At 42.3% G+C, this 19,194-nt stretch overlaps 1 protein-coding gene across 18 annotated transcripts in view; it reads left to right on the top strand.

Moving 5' to 3' along the window:
- PUS7 (pseudouridine synthase 7) overlaps positions 1-15,130 on the top strand; it is a 67,409-nt gene extending 52,279 nt beyond the window's left edge. For 11 of the 18 annotated variants that reach the window (XM_015447893.3, XM_045388633.2, XM_074035739.1 and 8 more), the window contains 6 exons: positions 897-1,057; positions 3,125-3,251; positions 6,502-6,603; positions 9,158-9,287; positions 12,686-12,777; positions 13,763-15,130. In XM_015447893.3, coding sequence (XP_015303379.3) covers positions 897-1,057; positions 3,125-3,251; positions 6,502-6,603; positions 9,158-9,287; positions 12,686-12,777; positions 13,763-13,899 — 749 coding nt within the window. In that variant the 3' untranslated portion in view covers positions 13,900-15,130. The remainder of the gene's footprint in view (positions 1-896; positions 1,058-3,124; positions 3,252-6,501; positions 6,604-9,157; positions 9,288-12,685; positions 12,778-13,762) is intronic. The other 7 variants (XR_012432774.1, XR_012432776.1, XR_012432772.1 and 4 more) reach the window with 3 other exon arrangements.
- The last annotated feature ends 4,064 nt before the right edge of the window (positions 15,131-19,194 follow it).

The following is a 19,194-nucleotide window of genomic DNA, read 5'->3' as shown; positions in this document are numbered from 1 at the left end:
AACCTCCGCCTCCTGGGTTCAAGTGATTCTCCTGCCTCAGCCTCCTGAGTAGCTGGGATTACAGGCATACATCACCATGCCTGGCTAATTTTGTATTTTTAGTAGAGACAGGGTTTCACCATATTGGCCAGGCTGGTCTCGAACTCCTGACCTCAGGTGATCTGCCCACCTCAGCCTCCCAGAGTGTTAGGATTACAGGCGTGAGCCACCACACCCAACCTCTATTTTAGCTCTTTAGCTTGTTCAGTGTATTAATTCGTAACTGAATACAAATATATTTTTTAAATGAATATGTATGTTTTTCTTCACGCACTAAATCTGAGTGTATAAGAATCTAAGACATTTCACTTGTGGTTATTTTACTAAAACATAGTGTAATGGAATATAAAAACTTCGCAAAAACACCTTGAGGATTTGTAGTGTGAAGAAGTCACCAAAACTTTCCAAAAAGTATCTCTAAAATCATCTTGAATGAAAAGGATTAAACTACTGATTGTCAAAATACTTATGCTCACTTTGGGTAATTCATTTGCAAACTATAAAAAGATAAAATTATCTAATTTTAAGGAAAGTAACCCGTTAAACTTGACATTACAGTGGAAAAAGAGAGAAGAAAGTACTACCGTGTTTTTGTCATGTTGAATCAGCTATGATAATTTACAGTTAAATAGCTTTTACTTTTGACCTGAGGGTGATCGTACGTTGACAAAGTCAAATAGTTCTGTAAACTTTCTATATTTCCCATCTTTACACTTCCTCAGATGAGTGGAAGCTATAAACAGCACCTATATTTCAAATAACATTTTCTAATTTTGTGTTCTTTGTGAAGTGTACTTTAAGTTATGGAAGTCTGTCTATTGGGTAAGTCATTTAACCCTAGCTTTTTTCCCCCACAGCTGAAAAGGGCTACTTGGTTAAATGCAGAGAAGAATGGGCAAAGACCAAAGACCCAGCTGCTGCCCTCAGAAAACTACCTGTCAAAAGGTGTGTGGAAGGGCAGCTGCTTCGAGGACTTTCAAAATATGGAATGAAGAATATAGTCTCTGCATTTGGCATAGTGAGTGCAATTTGTGAAGTCAGGCAATGGCTCAAGGTGTTGTAATGCTTTTTAAATTTCATCTTGAAAGATTTTACTAAATTTTGAAAGAGCAGAAGGTAAATAAGGATCCTTAGGTGATCTCTGAGGTATTTCACCTGAGTAATCTTTGTTCGGACCCTGAGTGGTGATGAGGGGGTGGATGCGGGCATTACTTATTGAGGGCACAAGAAAAGCGTCAATGTGGAAAACATAATCTTCAGTGGAAATTCTGTTTAAATTAAGTCTCTTGGTATTTGAGAATCTGTCGTATAGTCATTTCTTGATCATTCCGTCACCAGAACTGTAAACTGCCTTAGTAAAAGTGTTGAACAGTAAGCAATCTAAATAGTTGCATTTTAGTCTGGTTTCATCACGGTGATTCAAGAGTAGCCTATACCAGTATTTGGATATGTATAATCCAGGACTCCATGCACTCCAGCCTGGGCAACAAAGTTAAACGTAACAAATGTTAATGTTTAACCCTTAAACCTAAGTTTTACTTTTCCTAGATGCACAAACAAAGCAGAATTCTTGCTGCATGGAATTAGTTGTCAGTTCAGTCATTTAGGTTCTCTCTTTATCCATGGAATTACGGGAGAAAAAGCACTGTTAGCTTGAAAATTGATGTGTAAATTCCTTAAGTTTGAAGACTGTGCCATTGATGTAAGGCAGGCTTGTCCAACCTGCAGCCTGCGGGCCACATGCAGCCCAGGACAACTTTGAATGTGGCCCGATACAAATTCGTAAACTTTTCCTAAAATATTATGGCCCAGTGTGGTGGCTCATGCCTGTAATCCCGGCACTTTGGGAGGCCAAGATCACCTGAGGTCTGGAGTTCAAGACCAGCCTGGCCAGCATGGTGAAACCCTGTCTTTACTAAAAATACAAAAAATAGCCAGGCGTAGTGGCAGATGCCTGTAATCCCAGCTATTTGAGAGACTGAGGCAGGAGAATCGCTTGAACCCAAGAGGCAGAGGTTGCATTGAGCCGGGATCGCGCCATTGCACTCCAGCCTGGGCAACAAAGCAAGACTCTGTCTCAAAATAAATAAATAAAATGATTATCCGGACATGGTGGTGTGCACCTGTAGTCCCAGCTACTTAGAAGGCTGAGGTGGGAGAATCACTTGAACCTGGGAGGCGGAAGTTGCAGTGAACTGAGATCATGTCATTGCACTCCAGCCTAGGTGACGGAGTGAGACTTTATATCAAAAAAAAAAAAAAAAAAAAAGAGAGATTAAAGTAGAAGGAAAAAAAAATAAAAATGAGAAATTAAAAAGAAAAAGAAAAAATGAGAGATTAAAGTAGAAGTTTTGGCTGGGCACGGTGGCTCATGCCTGTAATCCCAGCACTTTGGGAGGCTGAGGCTGGTGGATTGCTTGAACCTAGGAGTTGTGACCAGCCTTGGCAACATGGCAAAACCCTGTCTCTAGAAAGAAAACTCAAAGAACTAGCCTGGCATGGTGGTGCACACCTGTAGTCACAGCTACTCGAGAGGCTGAGGTGGGAGAATCACCTGAGCTTGGGAGTTTGATGCTACAGTGAGCCATGATCACACCACTGCACTCCAGTGTGGGCGACAGAATGAAAACCTGCCTCAAAAATAAATACATAAAAGTAAATAAATAAATACAGTAGAAGTTTCTTATACTAGGATTACCACTAACAAGCAAGGTATCTTAGAAAGTACAGCACGTTTTGGCTGGGTGTAGTGGCTCACGCCTGTAATCCCAGCACTTTGGGAGGCCAAGTTGGGTGGATCACCTGAGGTCAGGAGTTCGAGACCAGCCTGGCCAACATGGTGAAACCCCGACTCTACTAAAAATACAACAATTAGGCATGGTGGTGCACCCCTGTAATCCCAGCTACTTGGTAGGCTGAGGTGGGAGAATTGCTTGAACTTGAGAGGTGGAGGCTTCAGTGAGCCAAGATCGTGCCACTGCACTCCAGCCTGGGCGACAGAGCGAGACCCCGTCTCAAAAAAAAAGTACAGCACTTTTTATATTTAGAATATGTTTTCTTGCCTATTTTTTTTCCTTCCCTCCAGATACCCAGAAATAATCGCTTAATGTATATTCATAGCTACCAAAGCTATGTGTGGAATAACATGGTAAGCAAGAGGATAGAAGACTATGGACTAAAACCTGTTCCGGGGGACCTCGTTCTCAAAGGAGGTAAAAAGGCAAATGTCTTCATTACTCAACCAAGCTAGGGTTCAGTTAGTTGCCACTAGTGGTTTTAAAGTCCATCCTGGCTACTAATTAAGAAAGAGAGATGTGGCGAGGCGTGGTGGCACATGCCCATAATCCTAACACTTTGGGTGGCCAAGGTGGGTGGATCACCTGAGGTCAGGAGGTCAAGACCAGTCTGGCCAATATGAAGAAACCCTCTTTCTACTGAAAATACAAAAATTAACTGGGTGTGGTGGTGCATGCCTGTAATCCCAGCTACTTGGGAGGCTGAGGCAGGAGAATCGCTTGAACCCAGGAGGCAGACATTGCAATGAGCCAAGATAGTGCCACTACACTCCAGCCTGGGTGACACAGTGAGACTCCATCTTAAAAAAAAAAAAAAAAAAAAATGTCTAGTAAGCTTGAGATGAAGGGACCTTGCAAACTTACATTGTTTAGTTTGTATCTGTATCTTTAAAGAAAAAATGTACATCTGGTTTGAGTAAGCACCTCGAACTCAAACTCCCCACCTCAGGTGATCCGCCCACCTTGGCCTCACAAAGTGCTGGGATTACATGTGTGAGCCACCGTGCCTGGCCTAAGTAAGCACCTCTCTTTGGGCCTTCCTTCTCTCAACTCAAATAGTATTTGGGCTAAATGATGGCTGAAATCTCTTTCAAAACTTCATTCTAGGTCTAGCAAATAAATTACACCTCTGGATGTTTCTTGTTAGCCAGCCTTAAAGAGTTTCTTCAAGTTGCCAGGCACAGTGGCTCATGCCTATAATCCCAGCACTTTGGGAGGCCAAGGCGGGCGGATCATAAAATCAGGAGATCGAGACCATCTTGGCTAACACAGTGAAACCCCGTCTGTACTAAAAATACAAAAAAAATTAGCTGGGTGTGGTCATGGGCGCCTGTAGTCCCAGCTACTCAGGAGGTTGAGGCAGGAGAATGGCATGAACCCGGGAGGCGGAGCTTGCAGTGAGCCGAGATCACACCACTGCACTCCAGCCTGGGTGACAGTGGGAGACTCTGTCTCAAAAACAACAAAAAAGAGTTTATTCAAACTCAAATAGAATGGGCATTTAGTATATGCTGTGCCCAAAATGTTCCCAAGACAGTCCTAATACCCCATCTGCCGTGAAGCCCATTCTGTGTGCCAGGCCCCATGAAGCCCATTCTGTGTGCCAGGCCTTGGCACTAAGCCCTGTACCTGTGTCTTTTAAAGCCCCAGTGTTACTGTGAAGTATTTTCTCTGCTTTTTCAGATGAGGTTTAGTCACTTGCCCAAGGTTCCACAGCTAGTTAAAAAAAAAACAGAAAAAACTGGGATTCAGAGTTCAATCTGTCTGATTCCAAACTCTTATGTGTGTCTCTGGCATACTAGGCTACCATCTATTAACTGAATACATGGTCTGCTTATCTACAGGCAGACCCCATAAACCCACTAAGGTTCTAACTCTGTTCAGAAATTTTAAATTATTTTTCCTGATTTAGCTTTATTCCCTCATGCCATGTTGGTCACATCCAGTATATTTTAATGTCCTGGGTGCTGCTGTGTTTCATCCTCCTAAGTTTGTTTTTTTTTTTGGTTTTTTTTTTTGTTTGTTTTTTAGCGAAATGCATCCATTTATGATGCCACTGCAAATACGATTTTGTAGTATGGTGGCTTTTCATAGTGTTTTCTTAACGTTATTTAGGAAGGATAGAGGAACTGATTTTAAATAGTAGGCGTTGAAAAAAATGTGGATGCAGCTCAGTGATAAATGTTTTTAAATTTTCATTGAAATTCTTTTTTTTTTTTTTTTTGAGACGGAGTCTCGCTGTGTTGCCCAGGCTGGAGTGCTGTGGCACTATCTTGGCTCACTGCAAGCTGCGCCTCCCAGGTTCCCACCATTCTCCTGCCTCAGCCTCCCTAGTAGCTGGGACTACAGGCGGCCACCACCACGCCCGGCTAATTTTTGTATTTTTAGTAGAAATGGGGTTTCACCATGTTGGCCAGGATTGTCTCGATCTCCTGACCTCGTGATCCGCCCGCCTCGGCCTCCCAAAGTGCTGGGATTACAGGCGTGAGCCACCGCGCCCGGCCATTTTTATTGAAATTTTTACTTGAGATTTGGTGGAGTAGCTCACACCTATAATCTCAGTACTTTGGGAGGCCAGGGCAGCAGAATCACTTGAGCCCAGGAGTTGAAGACCAGCCAGGGCAACAAAGTAAGACCCATCTCTACAAAAAATTAAAAAACTAGCCAGGCATAGTAGCACACACTTACAGTCCCAGCTTCTCAGGAGGCTGAGACGGGGATCACTTGAGCCGAGGAGGTTGAGGCTGCAGTGAACCTTAATCATACCACTGCACTCTAGCCTGAGTGGCAGAGCAAGACCCTGTCTCAAAAAACAAAAAACAATTTCTTTTACTTATTCTAAATCCTTGATTTTTATTTCTTGGGTAGAGTGGAAAAGACGGAAGGATATATATCCAAACTTAACTTCTTTTTTTTTTTTCCTTTGAGACAGAGTCTCACTCCAACACCCAGACTGGAGCACAGTGGTGCAGTCACAGCTCACTGCAGCCTCAATTTGCCAGACTCAAGTGATCCTTCTGCCTTAGCCTCCCGAGTAGCTGGGACTACAGGTGTTTGCCACGACACCCAGCTAATTTTTATATTTTTTATAGATATGGAGTTTCTCCATGTTGTCCAGGCTGGTCTGCATCTCCTGGGCTCAAGCAGTCCACCCACCTCAGCATCCCAGAGTGCTAGGATTACAGGCATGAGCCGCTGCTCCTGGCCCCAGCCTAATTTCTTTTTTTTTTTTTTTTTTGGAGAGGAGTTTTACTCTTGTCGCCCAGGCTGGAGTGCAACGGCATGATCTCAGCTCACCGCAACCTCCGCCTCCCAGGTTCAAGCAATTCTCCTGTCTCAGCCTCCCGAGTAGCTGGGATTACAGGCATGTGCCACCACGCCTGGCTAATTTTAGTATTTTTAGTAGAGACGTGGTTTCTCCATGTTGGTCAGGCTGGTCCTGAACTCCCAACCTCAGGTGATCCACCCACCTTGACCTCCCAAAGTACTGGGATTACAGCAGCCAAGTGAGCCACCGTGCCCAGCATAATTTCTTTAAGCTTTCTAGGCCACTGAATCTGTACCAACTTGTACTTCTGACTTGCTTAGATGTGTATAATTTTAGAAGACTGAGTTCATAACAATATTGCCTATTTTCTTAATTTGTTGTTCACTTGTGAATTTACAGCCACAGCCTCCTATATTGAGGAAGATGATGTTAATAATTACTCTATCCATGATGTAGTAATGCCTTTGCCTGGCTTTGATGTTATCTACCCAAAGCATAAAAGTAAGTTCCCTGTATGGGGTAAATAGTTATAACAAGTTTAACATAATGAAGCTACTATTTCAAACATATATAATCTTTGGTTATTTATGACAGTCTCCCAAAAAGGGATGCATTCACATGGATAATTTAAATTAAGAAACTCTACCTCTGAATCTAAAATGAAAGTTGAAATTATAAAATAAAATAAATAGGCCAGGCGCAGTGGCTCACGCCTATAATCCCAACACTTTGGGAGGCTGAGATGGGTGGATTGCTTAAGCTCCAGAATTCGAGACCAGCCTGGGCAACCTGGCAAAACCCCGTCTCTACTAAAAATACAAAAATTAGCCGGGCCTGGTGGTGCGCACCTGAGGTCCCAGCTACTTGGGAGGCTGAGGTGGGAGGATGGCTTGAGCCCAGCAGGCAGAGGTTGTGGTGTGCCGAGATCACGCCACTGCACTCCCGCCTCGGCGACAGAGCAAGACTCCATCTCAGAGGAAAAAAAAAAAAAGCGGGGGCGGGGGAAAGGGGGGATTTGTTAGGGAAACTGGCCTACTTGATTGTGGAGTTGAGAAGTCCCACTACAGGCCATCTGCAAATGGGAGAACTGGGAAAGCCAGCAACATGGTTTAGTCCAAGTGTGAAGGCCTCAGAACCAGGGAAGCCAATGATGTAACTCTCAGTTGGAGGTCAAAGACTTGCGACCTGGGGAACCAATGGTATAAGTCCCAGAGTGCATAGGCCAGAGAATCTGGAGTTGACATCCAGAGACAGGCGAAGAAGGGCATCTGGCTCTGGGAAGGAGAGGGAGAGAATTCACCCTTCTCTGCCTTTATGTTCCATCCAGGCCCCCAGCCAGTTGGAGGTGTGCGCCCACCTTGAGGGCGGATCTTCCCCACTCTGCCCACCAACTCACATGCCAGTCTCCTCTAGAAACACCCTCACCAACTCACCCGGCACAGTCCGGTCACTCTAATCAAATGCCACACCACCTGGATTTCCCTCTGAGAAGAAGGCTGAGCTCAGTGCCTGCTGAAGCACTGAAAATAAATCATGTTTTACTAGCTGTTGGGGTCTCCCTTACCGCAGTCAAGTTGACACCCAAAATCAACTATCATAAAGAAGAAAACATTGTTTTCCTCTTCTCTCTTAAACCTTTTGGGATCAGGAACTTTGCCAGTACCAATTAGAACATAAATTCCGCAATGCCTCTGACAAAGCCGTTCATGAAAACCCTGTAGCCAGGATGGCCATTTGTAGCCTGGATGGGTGATATTTCAGGTTTCTGGGTATGTAACACATGCACACCTGGTAACTGACAGTGCTTGATTGAGGGATCCCTTTTGTCCTTAGTGTGTGGTGGGGGACCCTGTTCTAGCCAATATTTTTTATGAGTGACTTGAACAAAGAAATTTGCTTGTTATATTTACAAATTGTGAAAAATAGTCAATATTAAGTATATGAAAAATAAGTATTCAAGAATTGCATAATATTCTATTGTAATATTTTTAAAACACAATTTCAATGTATTTGCATTTATCCATCCAATAATTTATCCAATATGTATGACACTTCATATTCAATGTCTTATATTAGTTAATGAGTAGAAGACTAGCAGAAGTTGTAATAGAGGGGCAAGTTTGCAGTAAATAATTTAGTAAGATGTTAAAAAAAAAAAAAAAAAAGAACTGCAGAAGGCATTTAATAGGAATGAATGTAAATTCCCACATTTATGCCCAGTGATCAAATGCCAATAGAAAAGGCCCAGTTTGATAGTAGTTTGTATAAGAAGTTTAAAATATCTGGAGTTACTATTATATATGAGCCTGTTACCCTGGGGCAGATAAAAGGTTTGTGGGAAATACAGAATTGTTAAAGGAGAGACAGCTAAGGGAAGCATTGTTTGGTCTAGAGAAGATGTGGCTAAAAGATCCAGTACTTATGACTATATGTCGAAGAGGACAGTTAATCCACTGTGTTCCAAAGCGTCAACAGAAGTTATAAGAAAATGGATTTCAGCTTGGAATAGGAAGAACTTTCTAATAATTGCATGCCTCACAAAGAAGTATTTCCCCATTGACTGTGCAAGCAGAGGCTGGAAAACCGTCTCTCTTGAGTGCTATAAAAAAGACTCTACATCAGGTGCGCGGGTGAGGCAGATGGTTTTCCAAGGTCCCTTATTTTTATACATTTATTTATAACTGCCTCTTCCAGAGAGAGTTTGAAGTCTCTGTATATGGTGTCTTCCAACTCTCAGCCCATATAAAATGTAGTTTAGCAACTTTGGATGAAATGGCCTTTTGTAGTTGGCTTGGGAACCTTACACCACAGGTCCTGTGACTGGTTGCAAAAATAACTTACAAATTGGCCAAACCAAAGCTCAGTACACCCTGTAGTCCTAGTTACTAAGTCACTAAATTTTGATTCCAGGGAACAGATTCTGGATTATAAATTAAGATGACTAATTTTATTAGGGCAGTCTAACTGAACTTACATGTTACTCTCTTTATAATCTAGTTCAGGATAACTTGACTGACAAGCTGCATTTCAACTAACTTTTTGTATTTTATATTAGTTCAAGAAGCCTACAGGGAAATGCTCACAGCTGACAATCTTGATATTGACAACATGAGACACAAAATTCGAGATTATTCCTTGTCAGGGGCCTACCGAAAGATCATTATTCGTCCTCAGAATGTTAGCTGGTGAGTAATCATCTGGAATGAAATAGAACTGAATTACCATGTAAGTTGTAAGCTTTTGCTTCACTTTATATAGAGTCATGTACTGCACAAAGAATTTTCAGTCAATGACAGCTTGCAAATATGATGGTGGTCCCATAAGATTATAACACCATATTTTTACTTACCTTTTTTTTTTCTTTTTTTTTTTTTTTTTTTTTTTTTTTTTGAGACGGAGTTTCACTCATTACCCAGGCTGGAGTGCAATGGCACGATCTTGGCTCACTGCAACTTCTGCTTCCCAGGTTCAAGCGATTCTCCTGCCTTAGCTTCCAGAGCAGCTAGGATTACAGGCACCTGCCACCAGACCCAGATAATTTTTGTATTTTTATTAGAGACAGGGTTTCACCATGTTGGCCAGGCTGGTGTCAAACTCCTGACCTCAGATGATCCTCCTGCCTTGGCCTCCCAAAGTGCTGGGATTACAGGCGTGAGCCACCACACCTGGCCTTACCTTTTTTCTTTTTTCTTTTCTTTTTTTTATCTTTTCTTTTCCTTTTCTTTTTGTTTTTCTTTTTCTTTTCTTTTCTTTCTTTTCTTTTTTTTTTCCTTAATAGAGACAGATTCTTTCTCTGCGCCCAGGCTGAAATGCAGTGGCATAATCATGGCTTACTGCAGCAGCCTCCAACTCCTGGGCTCAAACAATCCTCCCACCTCGGCCTCCCAAAGCATTGGGATTATGGGCATGAGCCACCATGTTTTCTGTGTTTAGATGCACAAGTACTTAACCATTGTGTTACGGTTGCCTGCAGTATTCAATACAGTAAAATGCTGTATAGGTTTGTAGCCTAGGAGTAGTAGGCTGTACTCTATAACCAAGACATGTAGTAGGCTATACCATCTGTGTTTGTGTAAGTACATTCTGTGATGTTCACACGGTGATGAAATTGCCTGACAAGGGTTAGAACGTGTCCCTGTTGTTAAGCAGTGCATGACCGTATTTTTTGGTGCTTACAACCCAGCATGTAAGTGTTTCATAAGTGTTATTGTTATTATTACTATTGTTAACACTACTGCTACTACTTTGTATTTTTCAAATTATCAAGAAGTAAATGAAGCTAAACTGGGCACAGTGGCTAATAAGTAAGCCCAGAGACTTGGAGAGGCTGAAGCGGGAGGATTGCTTGAGGTCAGGAGTTTGAGATGAGCCTGGGCAATATAGTGAGACCCTGTCTCTAAAAAAAGAAAAGAAATAAAGCAGCTGTTTTGAATATAAACAGTTATGGAAAGTGAGTTCATTTACATTTTGTTGGCATCACTGAATTATTGAAGAAATGTGTACATAGTTAACTTTTTTCCTATTTCTAAAAACTTAGATTTGCTTACAGAGCTATCCCTGAGCAAATTACCTTACTTAGGATTAGCTGTGAGTTCCAAACACTGCTCTGGTTTTTTTTTTTTTTTTTTTTTTTTTTTTTGAGACGGAGTCTCACTCTGTCACCCAGGCTGGAGTACAGTGGCCGGATCTCAGCTCACTGCAAGCTCTGCCTCCCGGGTTTACGCCATTCTCCTGCCTCAGCCTCCCGAGTAGCTGGGACTACAGGCGCCCGCCACCACGCCCGGCTAATTTTTTTTTTTTGTATTTTTAGTAGAGACGGGGTTTCACCGTGTTAGCCCGGATGGTCTTGATCTCCTGACCTCGTGATCCGCCCGTCTCGGCCTCCCAAAGTGCTGGGATTACAGGCTTGAGCCACCGCGCCCGGCCTGGTTGTTTTAATATCATGTTTCTAGAGAGGAAAAGATACTTGCATTCGTTTGTTTAAAAATACTTTATTGGGAGCCCAAGGTGGGAGGATCACTTGAGCCTAGGAGTTTGAGACCTGCCTCTGCAACATAGCAAGACCTTCTCTACAAAAAATTACAAAAATTAGCCTGGTGTGATGGTGCACACCTGTAGTCCCAGCTGTTTGGGAGGCCGATGTGGGAGGATTGCTTGAGCCTAAAAGGCCAAGGCTGCAGTAAGCTGTGATCACGCCACTGCCCTCCAGCCTGGGTGACAAAACGACACCTTGTCTCAAAAACAAATTTTAATACCCAGTATTATCTAAAGCTTTATTTGATAATTTTAAAATGAAATCCTAAACTAGTTGCCTATTGCCAGGAAATTATTTCATTCCCTATTTCCTTCTCTTCTCCATCTCTCTTCACTCCTCTTCTCTGGATTACAAGCAAGAGGTCCACATGGTAGCACTTTGTCTTCCCCACTCCAGAGAACTGTTCCTCCTTAGTAACAAGCTGTTGTTGGTTGTGGCACCCACTCTGCAGAAAACGTAAATGCCATAATAATTTGATCACAGCTGTACAAAGTGAAGTTTACTGCTTCTCAATTTAAAAAGAATTGTCGGCTGGGCACGGTGACTCATGCCTGTAATCCCAGCACTTTGGGAGGGCAAGGTGGGCGGATCACGAGGTCAGGAGATCGAGACCGTCCTGGCTAACACGCTGAAACCCCGTCGCTACTAAAAGTACAAAAAAATTAGCCGGGTGTGGTGGTGGGCACCTGTAGTCCCAGTTACTTGGGAGCCTGAGGCAGGAGAATGGCGTGAACCCAGGAGACGGAGCTTGCAGTGAGCCAAGATTGCACCACTGCACTCCAGCCTGGGGGACAGAGCGAGACTCCATCTAAAAAAAAAAAAAAAAAGTTGTCAGTTGTACATTTTAAAAATTTTAATTATTAATATAAAGAGATGGGGTTTCGCCATGTTGCCCAGGCTGGTCTTGAACTCCTGGGCTTAGTCAGTCATCCCACCTTGGTCTCCCAAAGTGTTGGGATTAGAGGCATAAGCCACCATGCCTGGCCCCAGTTGTACGTTTTAAAATAACTAATAGAATATAATTGGATTGAGTTGGGCACAGTGGCTCATGCCTGTAATCAGCACTTTGGGAGACTGTGGCGGGTGGGTCACCTGAGGTCAGGAGTTTGAGACCTCCCTGGCCAACATGGTGAAACTCCATCTCTACTAAAAATACAAAAATTAGCTGGGCGTGGTGGCAGGCACCTGTAGTCCCAGCTACTTGCGAGACTAAGGCAGGAGAATCGACTGAACTCAGGAGGCAGAGGTTGCAGTGAGCCAAGATCGTACCACTGCACTCCAGCCTAGGTGACAGAGTGAGACTCCATCTCAAAAAAAAAAAAAAAAAAGTGTGTGTGTGTGTGTGTGTGTGTGTGTGTGTGTGTGTGTGTGTGTATATATGCAAAACTTACGTATAAAATCTGGCCCTGCTCTGTTATTCAAGAGTCCTAACTATAATTATTTACAGTAAACTTATGTGTTTTTCTTGCTAAACAAATGATGATGAATGGCTTAGTACCTTTTATGAAAGTTCACATTCATACTTACCTTTATTCGTATGTTTTGAAGGGAAGTCGTTGCATATGATGATCCCAAAATTCCACTTTTTAACACAGATGTGGACAACCTAGAAGGGAAGCCACCACCAGTTTTTGCTTCTGGTAAGTTTACTCAGTCATCAGCTCTGTATTGACTTTGAAATGTTTCATTAAACAAAAATGTAATTTTTTTTTTGAAAACTGCTCTTACAAGCATTACCACCACCCATGATTTCATTGTTGTTTTATGACCTTACTTTCACAATTATGACTGGAAGTTAGTAATTAAAACCAGTAAATCCTCCTGAAAACAAATGCATATTATAGATGGTTGTGATGTTAGGTGATGGAGTGTTTCTCCCCATGCCCCATAGGGAGTTACCAAAGGTGAGTGAAAATTCAGGAAGAGTCTAAAACATTAAATTGGTGGCTGGGCGTGGTGGTTCACACCTGTCATCCCAGCAGTTTGGGAGACCGAGACCAAAGGATGACTTGAGGTCAGGAGTTCCAGACCTGCCTGGCCAACATGACGAAACCCCATCTCTACTGAAAATACAAAAAAAATTAGTCAGGCGTGGTGGTGGGCACCTGTAATCCCAGCTGCTCAGGAGGCTGAGGCAGGAGAATTGCTTGAACCCGGGAGGTGGAGGAGGCTGAGGCAGGAGAATTGCTTGAACCCGGGAGGTGGAGGCTGCGGTGAGTCGAGATCACGCCACTGCACTCCAGCCTGGGCAACAGAAGGAGACTCTGTCTCAAAAAAAAAATAATAATTAATTAAATTGGCATTCTCATCATCAAATTCTCGTTCTGTTTTTTCCCAGGCCATAATTTATTATTATTTTTTTAACTTCACATGCATGTCTCTTTTGTGTTCTTCTGTCATCTGCCCTTTTGTGAAAGTTCCTGGGTAGAATTTCGGTAACCTTTCAGCAGGTTCACACTCACAGATCTCTTACTTCCATGGTCTCATTCTCTGAGGCCCCCTGGGAAGTGGAGTCTAAGGAAAGCAGCACAGTTCTTTGTATTTGCTTAGAGATTATGTGACTCTCGCCGGTCTGTCTGCAGCTGCCTTCATTTTCTGACTGTTTTCTTCTTTCTTGCCTGGCAGAAGGCAAATACAGGGCTCTGAAAATGGATTTTTCTCTACCCCCTTCTACTTACGCCACCATGGCCATTCGAGAAGTGCTAAAAATGGATACCAGTATCAAGAACCAGACGCAGCTGAATACAACCTGGCTTCGCTGAGCAGTACCTTGTCCACAGATTAGAAAATGCACACAAGTGTTTGCTTCCCGGTTCCCTGTGCATTTTTGTCTTAGTTCAGACTCATATATGGATTTCAAATCTTTGTAATAAAAAATTATTTGTATTTTTTTAAGTTTTTATTAGCTTAAATAAATAATTTGCAATATTTGTACATGTACACAAATCCTGAGGTTCTCAATTTTAGCTCAGAATATAAATTGGTCAAAATATACTTCAGGTGCTTAAATCATAGTACAGTGTCAACTTTACAATAAAAAAAGGACTTTGGTTTAAAGTAGCAGGTTTAGGTTTTGCTACACTCTCAATAGACAGCAGGAGTATTTGACACATCTGTGATGGAGTATACAACAATTCATTTTCAGAGCAAATGCAACAAAACAAATCTGGACTATGGATAAATAATTTGAGAGCCACCACCCACAAATATAAATACAGTACTCATGCTGATTTAAATGATTTATTATCTACAAATTTATAAACAAAAAGTGATTGTCATTATCCTGCTTATGTACTAGATTCAGGCAAGCATTATAGACTTTTTAGTTGCAGTGGCTTTTGCATTTATATTATCAGTGCCTTGCAGGAACATTGCATTGATGGCGCTTTTTCTTTCTTCTTTTTTTTTTTGAGACAGGATCTCACTCTGTAGCGCAGGCTGAATTGCAGTGCAATGCTGCAATCCTCAATCTTGCACTGCAGCCTTGACCTCCCAGGCTCAAGTGACTCTCCCACCTCAGCCTCCTGAGTAGCTGGGAGTACAGGCGCACACCACCACGCCTAGCTGATTTTTGTATTTTTTGTAGAGACAGGGTTTTGCCATGTTGCCGAGGCTAACTCCTGGGATTACAGGCGTGCGCTGTGCTGGCCAGGCTTTTTTTCTTAATGTAAACGTGTATAGCTGTTTTATTAGTTAAGGTCTAATTTTCACTCTAGGTGCCTTTTATGTTCAGAACTCTTTCCACTGGACTAGTATTTGCTCAAAAATAAATAATGGTAGAGAAGAAAACTATAAAAATGGACAAGGGCTTCTTCTATCATTAGCGTTTCCCCTTTGTCACCAATGGCTTTGGTATTTCCATGTCTGGCATTGCATAAACTTCTCTAGTGTGAAAGGATAAATATGCCTTTCTAAAGTTGTATATCATAATTGTATCAATTTTTATTTTCTATGATTTCTAGAAACAAATGTAATAAATATTTTTAAAATCTCCTTTCTACTGGTTATGTAAATAAATAAATATATCAAAATGAATGCAGGTAAGAATATTGACCTTGACTAAAGGTAAGGAACTAAATGAATGAGGGATCCTCATCAGAAGTGGTGTTGACGCCAAAATGTGTTGTGATCAGCTGTGAAGTATGAGGATAATCTGAGTCAAATGCTATGAATAATTGACTGTGTTGGACTGGACTGCAGGTTATTCTTACATTGGAATCACTCACTCACCTTCCATTGTGCTTTATGGAGTAGAAAAGAAAGGAATGGAAAAGCACTACTATGCCAGGAGTATCGCACCATGGGAATGTGAATGACATTTGTCTTGTATCTGGTAGTAGAAACGAGATTGAGAACTGTTTCTCAACCCTGTTGTTTTAATGACATCCACCACCACACTGCCGAGGCTTTAGAAAGATTGGAAATATCATGGTAAATTACATATATTTTTTATTTTTTATTTTATTTTATTTTATTTTTGAGGCACAGTGTTGCTCTGTCATCCAGGCTGGAGCGCTGTGGTGTGATCTTGGCTCACTGCAACCTCCCGCTACCAGGTTCACGTGACTGTGGTGCCTCAGCCTCCTGAGTAGCTGGGATTACAGGCACCCGCCACCGGGCCTGGCTAATTCTGTACTTTTAGTAGATGCGGAGTTTTGCCATGATAGCTAGGCTGGTCTCAAACTCCTGGCCTAAAGTGATCTGCCCACTGCTGCCTCCCAAAGTGCTGGGATTACAGACGTGAGCCACCATGCCCAGCCCAGTAAGTTATCCTTTTAGCTAGCTAGTTTTGAAAGAATATTTTGTCCTAGGTCAGGCACGGTGGCTCACACCTGTACACTTTGGGAGACCCTAGTGGGAGGATTGCCTGAGCCCAGGAGCTTGAGACCAGCCTGGGCAACATAGTGAGACCCTGTTTCAAATATATATATATTTTTTGTCTTACAAAAGCTAAATGTGTAATAAATGTATAGTAGTCCTGTCTGTACCTTCCAGTAATAGCTAGAGTTCTCCTTCATCCGACTGAAAATTATTTATGAAGGGATCTTAGTGTTTCTGTTGCAATTGCACTCAGCAGTTCTGCATTTACGGTTGAGTATCCCTTACACAAAATGCCTGGGACTAGAAGTGTTTTGGATTTTCAGGTTTTTTTCAGATTTGCACTTCAGCTTACTGGTTGAAATCCAAAAATCCAGAATGCTCCAATGAGCAAGTTTTGGATTTTGGAGCATTTTGGATTTTGGATTTTCAGATTTGGGATTCTCAACCAGTATAAATTTGCATTCCAAAACAAAAGTGAAGCTAAACTTGTGTTTTCTTCATCTGGGAAGTACTTATGGCTCTATCTGATACGTTAATTTTCCTGGCTGTATTAACTAATACCAGTTGGAACATGTCTCTTCATAAACACCAGTGGATAAATAATGATTCAAGGGGGATTCTTCAAGCTGTTTTGAGACTCGGGGGGCACACCACCTAACTCTAAGGACTTAGTCAACCTGGAATAAATCACTGCCTTAGCATAGAATTCAGAACATTTTTTGTTCAGAAAGGGAGGAAGTTTCTCTTGGGCAAATGTACAAAGCCTGAAAGCAACCTTATCCTCAACATAAAAGTATAATTGCTTCCTAAATTTTTGCCTAAAAGAAATAATAAAGGATCATTATTTTTATTATAATGTAAAACCAACACTGTTCCGTAACAGGAAAGGAAGCTAAATAATCAAGATTGTTCTTTCCAATGTTTTTATTCATGGTTTCATGTTGTAGATAATAACCAGACTGCTATTATACTGGTTTAAAAAATCCTGATTGCTTCCTGAATCTTCATGGTTTCATGTTGTAGGTAATAACTAGACAGCCATTATACCAGTATAAAAAATTTCTGGTTGATTCCTGAATCAACCAAAAAATTGGTAACAGCTGCAATAGTACATCAGTACTGAAAACTTCAGTTGCTCCAGGCTGTAGGAATTAAATCAACTGGTATTTGCCCTGGAATGCATTTCGTGGTCAATTTGCACTTAAAAAAATAAGGATATGTGTGTATAATACAAAATAGAATACATATAAATGTTTTATAGCTACCAATGTGCACTGATGTGCATGTGCCTTTTTGAAACCAAAGCCGACCTGGAGTGTACCATGTAGTTTTTTATTTCAGACATATGAAGAAATGAAACCACACTGGAAGAATGACAAAGCTGAGTATGGCCAGCTTCTCATCTTTGTAAATTCAAAAGCATTTGCTTGCTCAGCAAAGGATAACTTTAAGGCTTTCTTTGTTCAATGAAATCTGCTTTCCCACTAACTAAGTAGGGTAGAACTTAGTTTTGGATCATGAACACCTTGGAATATCTGAGGGAGAAGTATAGACATTGCTTCCAGGAGAAGAAAAGTGGGAAAGTGTATCCATATGTGTGTGCATGTGTCACAAATTCATGCAAACTTTTTATACAATTTTAGGGGCTTCAATGTGTTCAATAAGACCCCCTACTCTAGGTAAGTGCTTTCCAAACTGCAGGATCTTAAACTGCAGGATGTATTTCAGGAAATCCAGGTAGAATATGAAATACTGCATTTCTAACCAACTCCCGGAGGGTACATGTGCTGCTGTTAAACACGAAGCAGTCAGGCTCCAGACCTGTACTGGCCAGCACAGTGGCCACTAGCCATGTGGCTATTTAAACTTGACTTAAGCTTCTCCGTCACAGTTTCAACTGCTCCATAGCCAAATGTGTGGCTAGTGGCTCTGTCATATATAGCACTGACCCAGTTAGTAAATCACCTGAGATACAAAGGAGAGTCTACATTGATCAGATGTGATACTGTTGCAGGCTGGGCGCTGCAGCTCATGCCTGTAATCCCAGCACTGGGAGGCTGATGCGGGCAGATCACCTGAGGTCAGGAGTTCGAGACCAGCCTAGCCAACATGGTGAAACCCCATCTCTACTAAAAATACAAAAATTAGCCAGGCATGGTGGCACGTGCCTGTAATCCCAGCTACTCGGGAGGCTGAGACAGAATTGCTTGAACCCAGGAGGCGGAGGTTGCAGTGAGCCAAGATCACACCATTGCGCTCCAGCCTAGGCAACAGAGGGAAACTCCATCTGAAAAAAAAAAAAAAAAAAGGTAATACAGTTGCAAATGTTGCAGAATTTCTGCTCCTTAGTTCAGCTAAATCCAGGTTCTTGTATCATGACCAGGAAAAGCCAGGCAGGCAGACACATTGAAGGGTGAGGGGAACAGAATTTATTGGGCAAAAGAAAAAAAAACTCTCAGCAAAGCAAGAGGGGTTTCTGCTAATAGTCCCCACCTCACAGATTGATTCCAGGCCATACACAGGAACTGAGGAACCCAGGCTCCTTCCCCCTGCAAGCAGCGTGAACTTCCATGGCTCCACCCTGTTCTCCTAGTGCTCAGGCCAGTCCAAGATTCTCCTGGGATCCTCCCCCGTATCTTCCTCCGGCATCGATCAACACGTGGTGATGCTGATGATTACAGGCAAACAATGAATATATCTGCAAAAGGGATTACATTGTAATTAGAGCCAAGGTTCATATTGATGATCTAAGATTTCACACTTGAGATCGCTAAGAGCCTTCCTTAAACTCGCTTCCATGCTTCGTATTTTTTGGCTTCCTCCAGAATCACTAATAATTCTTTTTTCCTTGTTTGTTTGTTTGAGCCGGAGTCTCACTCTGTCACCCAGGCTGGAGTGCAGTGGCGGGATCTCAGCTCACTGCAACCCCTGCCTCCTGGGTTCAAACAATCCTCCCACCTCAGCCTCCTGAGTAGCTGGGACCACAAGTGCGTGTCACCATGCCCAACTAGTGTTCTTGTATTTTTGGTAGAGAAAGAGTTTTGCCATGTTGGCCAGGTGGGTCTCGAACTGCTGGGCTCAAGTGATGCACCCGTCTCAGCCTCCCAAAGTGCTGGGATTACAGGCGTGGGTCACTGCTCCTTGCCTTTTCTTTCTTTGCTACCGTTGTTCAAAGGTTTTGTCAAACCATTCTTAAGGCATGTGGCGTTGTTACTCCATACAGGAAATTTACCCTC

The sequence above is a fragment of the Macaca fascicularis genome, chromosome 3 (assembly GCF_037993035.2).
Source record: "Macaca fascicularis isolate 582-1 chromosome 3, T2T-MFA8v1.1".
Classification (NCBI taxonomy): Eukaryota; Metazoa; Chordata; class Mammalia; order Primates; family Cercopithecidae; genus Macaca; species Macaca fascicularis.
This window is presented reverse-complemented; position numbering and strand designations above follow the sequence as displayed.